Here is a 7060-nt window from a genome sequence, read left to right on the forward strand (position 1 = left end):
AAGACCTGAAACTGTCAGCTCCCCAAATCATGGACATAAAATCATGAAATCTGTGACTAAACAGTTGATTCGTCTTAATAAAAAGCAGAAAAGTGTGTTAAATTCCCATGGGATTCAGACAGCTATGATAAGGTCTGTTCATTCAGTAAGAGCTGACTTGTCTGTTGCTTGGGTAGAAATCATGACAGAACATGGATTATGTCCTGTAATGGGAATGAGCCCAGAGCCAGACCTGATGCTCATAAGCTGAAAAGCTGCTTCTCAATGATTAACATCTAAAATTAGACACATATACATCTTTGAAAAGAAGATTTAAACATGAACAATTTTTATACAGTAAAGAAATTAGAAAACAAGTGTTTTAGAGATGGTCTTAGTAGAGTAGTTTCACTGTACATTTTTCTCTGAAATGAGAGAAACTACAAGAAAGTGGCTAAAAGAAAGTGGCTACTAGGACACCTTGTGCTGAGCTATTGAAACACTAGAAAAACATAATTCTGACTCCCCAAAGAAACTGTCATTTGCTGCCTATCACTGAATATGCTACAGGTCACTTTACATGGGAGAAAACTGATCTTTAGTCTCAGACTGAGCCCCAATTAACCAATGGGTTTATTAGTATTTTGAAATACCTTATCAACTTAGAGTCTTGCTGTGGTTGCCTCTGCGTACAATTACAAAAAAAAGATAGCTGTTGACACAGGCTCATTGTAGCCTGATATTGACCTATTCTGCAGGTTAAGAATGGTACTTGGGAAGCAGATGAATACAAGGCTGCAAAAAATACTTTGCTGTAAGATAGGAACAGAAAGACCTGCTGCTTCTCTTTCCTGTTAACACTGCCTGGTTTAGCGTATGCACTTTGATTCATGTGATGCAATTGTAGCCCCCTTGCAGCCAATTGACTGATGTTATTCCATTGTAGATTGTAGCCAATTTTTTATGCAGTTTTCTTATTCAGGTCAGGGCTTTGTCTGCCCTTAGTTGTTGATCTGGTGTATTTAACAACCATCAGCGCTGGGATGATGAGAGGAATCTAAGGAAGTTCAGCTCCTAGAGCTCGCTGGGTGTTTTTGCTAGGACTATGAAAGTAATTGTTTTACCAGAAAAAATCTCAGCAACTGCAATGAATTTGAAAAGCATATTGTTATAACCACTGCTCTGTCAGATGAGCTTAGCACTTTCATTAGCCACAACTGTGGCTCTTCTACCTACTATTTCAAACTTCTCACAGAAGTTCTGTACCTAATTTCACCCTCTCCTCTGTAAGCTGGCTTCTGGCACAGAGTAATGTTGCCATTTTCCATATTAACAGATACTCTGCTGAGGCCAATTCTATGGAGCACAGCTGTTCCTGCTGCAGGGAATCAAGCACTACTGTGAGGGAAGTGGAACTGAAATGCCCCACTGGGGATTCAATTTCACATGAGTATATATACGTGGAAAGCTGCAGCTGTCAAGACACTGAATGCAGCAGCTCACAGTCCAGTGAGTTGCAGAGCACAGAAGAAAATGACTAGGCGAGCACTCTGAATCCTGTCAAGAGGGCCATCAGTTAACATCAAAATGAAGGTGAAAAAACCTAGCAGCATACAACTAAAAGAACTATGCACCGTTCTCATCTTCCTTGACTACTTTTGAACTTTGTTTTTCCCAGTTACTGTATCCTGTTTATTCTATGATTATTTTTAGAAGTGCTCTATTTATTTGTGCACAAAATACAAACACAGATTTGTATTCTTGCAAGTACACAGCTTTTTGGTTCCCTTTATAATCAGCTTATTTTCTCTGAATGATTAAAAGCACATTTCAAAAAACATGGGGTTTGTACTTATTCATGTGCTGTCTTGATAAGCCTGAGTTTTAAAAGAGAAGAAAAGTTATTTTTCAAGTTATCGGAAGTCAATTTTGGGGGTATCTGTTTCTGGCTCCTTAAAAATTGAAATCTTAGAAGGTACTGTCTGGAGGACCCAACGTGTAAGGTGAGGCAGAAGTTGATGCTGTCTGCCAGAACAAAGCCAAAGATGAATATTGCATTATGAAGTGATTCAGGTGACCTGGAGAAACTTCTAGTTCAGCACCAGATGTCATTTTAGCAGGCCTATGTATGTTAAAACTGTCTTAGTTCATCACAGATATGTATTTTCACTAAGAAAGTAGTCCCTCAGCTATGTGAATATGAAGTTCATTCACAGTGCTTGAACTATAAGGGATGTATAGTTAGTACTATAGTAAAACTTCTCCAAATTCCAACATTTGCAAAACAGATGTCCGTCTCTGAGCTAGTAATCCTAGGCTTCCTCTACAGGAAATGGAGAGAAATACCCATTTTTTTGACATTCATTTGTGTCACGACAAGGGACATATCCAAAGGAGGTTAGCTGAATTGCATTCTAAAGTGCATGTTTATCTGATTTTACTGCAACAGGAGCTGAAGGAGATTAGCTGAGGGATGAACCTCTGTCTTGAGCCGTCTGAAGTACCATGAGGGTAATCCGTACCTTTTGTTGTGTGTAAAAAATACTTTTGGCATTATTTTGTCTCTGTTAATGAACACTAATTGTGCTTTATCTTTCTAAGAGCTTGAAGTAACTGCTTGAACCAGAGCCAACCTGAATACAAGCATCTTTGCTACCTAAAGAATTCGTGGCTCCATTTTGTGCTACTAGTAGCCCTGCTGACTGTGTTGCAGGTTAGAATGCAGGCATTGGTAGGAATGCACAGAAAATGAAACTCCAGAAGTTTGGCATCTTTAGAATCCTACAGTTAGAGAGCTAATTTCTGTGCAGGGGGACAGGTAACTGATCTAAGAAGGAGGAAGACTCATCAGTTTACAAAGCAAGCCTCAGAACTGAAGGAGCCTGGTTTCTGCTTTGGTATGGGTTTCTAAGGATTTCTTTCTCTAGGTTCATTGTGAGATGTGACTGAGACTTTGCTCCTGGGGCACTGAGAAGGTCACTTTCCTGTGTGGATTTTTTGTTACCTAACAATTTCAGTGCTGGCACTGCAGCCATGCTTTTCTTTGAGTTGTCTGTAAAAATAACTTTTCTCAAAATCTGTTGATATTTAGCTGTCTTTGAGATCTTAATTTTTGCAGTTAAATTTGACTGAAGTCAACCAATAGCTTCTGGAGACAAACAAATACAAGGTGTGATCAAACTTTCCTTGTTTCCTTTGAGAAAGAGATAAAATATTCCAAGTCAGGAGTGGCATTTTGCTGCACAATATATTTACACTGAAGACTAAAATCTCCCTTACTTCATTTTTTTCATTTATACTGTAGTTTGCACGAACTCTTTCTGTCCCTTCTAATGATGGGCAAACTACTTCTAAATAAGGAAGTTAAAAGATCCTGTATAACAGTAAGGCTGCAGATTTTGCCTTCACCACTACAGGGCAGTCTATGGCTAAGAATGTAAAATTACTTCACACACAAAAAAGCAAGCTGCCTCCAAAAGGGAGTTTGTACTTCATGAAGTAGAGGATTTTACCTCCGAAAAGAATGAATGCTGGTATTTCCCTACAGACACTTACATGCTCTTAGTAAGCACTAAATAAAAAAATTCTTCTGACAGGAATTTGCATGCATTCACAGGATGATGTTCCATACAGTGCTCTGGGTTATACCAGCCCCTTCAGTTCTGGTGCTGGGTCAGTGCTGCCCATAAGCAGGTTCCCAAGTGGCCGCTGTGAGAGAATTCTGACTTAAAGTGCTTGCTGCTCCAGGTCAAACTGTACCTGTCAAACCTCCACCCCTTTCTGCATTCTTAGTCACCTTAGAACTTTGCAGTTCAGTTCACATCTGTATTTCCTTTGAAACTGGATGACAAAATTGAATAGATTAAACTTTTTCCAGCAGAGAAATCCACAAATAGTCTTTCAGAGAGAAATGAAGGAAAGTAGATTTAACTGTATAGCCCAACAAAAAGAGTACTAGTGGCAGTGAGCAGCACTCTTGCTCCTTCCCCCAACCCTCTTGGAAGTAAATGGAGACCTGCCTTACTTGATCCCACGGAGCATTTTTTTTCTTAAGCAAGAGCTGTTGGGTCTGCAGGTCACAAGCAGAGATTCATCTGGATAACCCAGGGGACAAACTAAAGACTAGGCAATGTCAGGCCCTTAGAGGCTCAGAGGAGATGGTGGAAGCTTCTGAACTCCCAGGCAGAACCTACTGCAAGGGGCACTGACAGCTTCATAAAAAGCGTTGGTGCTGGAAAGGAATAGGCTTGACTCCCTCTGTCCTCCAAGAACGACTCCATTCTCCAGAAATTTCCTTGTCTTCTGGAATCTAGCAAAAAGCGAGCCATAGCAAGAGCCCCAACAGAGTTCAGCTGAGTGGTAGAGTGGCTAAAACACTGTCCTGTCTCCATGCCTGAGTCGTGTGTTCCTCTCCTCTTAGACTTTCTGTCTAACCTCCCACTTTCATAGGTGGTAAAGGGTTTCTTTTTAGTTTGTTTCTTTTTCTTAATTTCCAGTTACTTGGCAGTTTTAGTTTAGCCTTGAAAAAGCAGGAAGCCTTCTTGGGGAGGCAAGTGGGACTTCTAGCCACACCAAAGGCACCAAAAGCCAGGGTCCTAACTCTTACTCTCCAAGAGCTGCTTGGTTTGGCCTCACTTTGTCACACTGTCCTTAAGCAAGTGATGAGTAGAGTTCCTCTAAGCATGGGGTTTGAACATGTCCCTGTGACCCTCTAAGAAGTGTTTGAACCTGCTTGGACATTTTGGTGAACAAAATAAAACAAAAGAAATCATGGTCTTATTGCTACTTTCCCTAACGGAAGCAAGGGCAGATACGGGCAGGCTGAAATTCCCAAGTACAGGCCGGAGCTGGGTTTTACCTGTACCACCATTATTGCCTTAGTTGCCAGTGGTTGTGATTTTGAGTCCTTGCCTCAGGTGCAGGTTCCTCCAAGGCAGCCAGAAGCTCAAGAAAATCCTTCCCAGGCAGCTGCAGTCTTACAGGAACATCCTCATAGGATAGAGCTAGATGTAAGAGACCACTGCCAAATGCTGGAGCAAACTGAAGTGGGTTGGCTGTAGCTTGGGGAGGGTGCTGTTGCCACACGAGTGAAGATCACTGCAGCTGAGGGCCTCCAGTGCAGCTCTTGACACACTTGGCCACTCTAATAAGCAAAAATAAAAGGCTCATTGTCCTGTTGCATTGTAGGCCATTTGGGAGGAATACACACATGTATTCCCTTAGATGCACCCTGAGCCTTACTTACGATAGGTTACATGCTTCCTGGGAAGCAAGGTGATGGTGGCATGCACCCTATCTGTGGAAGTATATGGGTTTCATTCCTGGTTGTAGTCTTCTCCAAGGCAGTTTAAAGCTCATACTGTTTCTTTCTAATTACCTGGAGATGCACAGGAAACTCAGTGTTGTTCATATGACTCTACAGTCACACAGTGAGAACTTTCATCTGGTGTTAAAAAGGAGTTCTCGGAAGATTTGCTGATAAAGTGAGCACAGTTGTTTTAGGAACCATTACTGGACAAGTGTTTAGAGAACACCAGGGTCAGAAAGGAAAATTCTTTTTAGCAAGATGGAAAAATCACTGCTGCTATCTGAGGTGAGGGAGATGGGATTAAGAAGGGGGGAAAAAAGGCACATGCAAACCAAGAACCATCCCCAAAATAATACAAGGTAAGGATTTCTGATCTAATAACTACCTTGGATAGTGATGTAATTATGTATTATGACATCTTCATTTTGTGCTGTAGTAATGAAAGAGTAAGATAAAATTTTCAGTATGTTTACTGTTGGACTGTACTTTGCTAAACCACACTTCACTGAACTAAGCACATGCAACTCTGCACATAAGCCCCAATGAAAGGACTTCAGCAAAGTCAAAGCCCTAAGTAAATAATAATGTAGTTACTGTGCTTGCTATACACTGTTTGAACTTGTGTAGCAAAGCAAACTCAGGTGCTGGGAAAAGAGGCAGAAATAGACTTACAAACTCTAAGATCATATGAAAGAAAATTATTGTGAACTTTAGGTCCCACAAAAACTGAAATGCAATTAAGTAACTGTAACATTGATATACAATTTCTGAAATTTCATCTCCCAGCAGAAGCTTTTAGCGGTAGGGGCATTTTAAGGCAGAACAAGTTCTTCAAGTTCAGCAGCCCTCTCCCTAGGCCAAACTTCCTAAACTAACTCAGTCTTTTCAGGCTACCACAAATAACTGTGTTCTTAACTGGCAATGTCCCAGACTAACTTCCAACCAGGCTGTGTAAGCTGTATTCCCATCACTAATATAGAAAATCCTGGTGTTTTTTCAGTATCACACTTTTAAAATCTGGTATGTTGAAACTGGACTTCCTTTAATGTTCCAGTTTTTCATCATTCATATGTAAAATGCTTGCATTCCTTTCGCAAACTTATCTCTAGAACAGTGAAAAACACCACTGTAATTTTTTCCTGATTTGAAGTCTTTGAGAAAACTCACCAAACATTGTAGAACTCATAATGTATTTTTTATATTGCTTCAGTGCAACAACTTCCATATCAGAATGTCTTTCTGTTGCAGAGTGGCTTAAAGACAGAAAACACTTTATGTGGCATTTTGCTATGCTTTTGGCTAGCCTCCTCTCCAGATTTGATAAAGAAACGGGTTCTCCCAGCTGCCCTTCAGCTTCCTTAGTTCAAGGAAATAATGGATCTTCCAGTGAAAAGCAATTACTCTTACAAAAAATAGCTTGTAAGAGTAATTCTGGAAATTTGTTCCTGGTCATATTATATGGCACATTTGACAGCTGAAAAGCTTCTCATTTGCTTTAAAGACTAAACTGAAGGACTAGCCATGGGAGCCTAATTCAGTTGTTCACACAAATGCTAATCTTTGTGCATAGAAGAAGCTACTGCCTGGCCATACCAAGGCTATTAGTCTCAGTCTGACGTAATGATAAGAAAAGCATCACAGATTTTCAAATCGTGCAAAGATAGCATGTATGTGGGGAGAAAGGTGGAGAAGAAATCTCTGATACTAAGAGAAGCAACATACATACAGCTACACTATTTGGCAGAAATCAAGTAGAGAGAAAGTATGGGAGAG

The 7060-nt window shown here is 40.5% G+C and overlaps 1 protein-coding gene across 1 annotated transcript in view; it reads left to right on the forward strand.

The window, feature by feature from the left end:
• MUC2 (mucin 2, oligomeric mucus/gel-forming) overlaps positions 1-2603 on the forward strand; it is a 70717-nt gene extending 68114 nt beyond the window's left edge. The window contains exon 70 of the mRNA XM_075427315.1: positions 1316-2603. Coding sequence (XP_075283430.1) covers positions 1316-1520 — 205 coding nt within the window. The 3' untranslated portion in view covers positions 1521-2603. The remainder of the gene's footprint in view (positions 1-1315) is intronic.
• The last annotated feature ends 4457 nt before the right edge of the window (positions 2604-7060 follow it).

This window comes from Opisthocomus hoazin, chromosome 7 (assembly GCF_030867145.1).
Source record: "Opisthocomus hoazin isolate bOpiHoa1 chromosome 7, bOpiHoa1.hap1, whole genome shotgun sequence".
NCBI classification, from domain to species: domain Eukaryota; kingdom Metazoa; phylum Chordata; class Aves; order Opisthocomiformes; family Opisthocomidae; genus Opisthocomus; species Opisthocomus hoazin.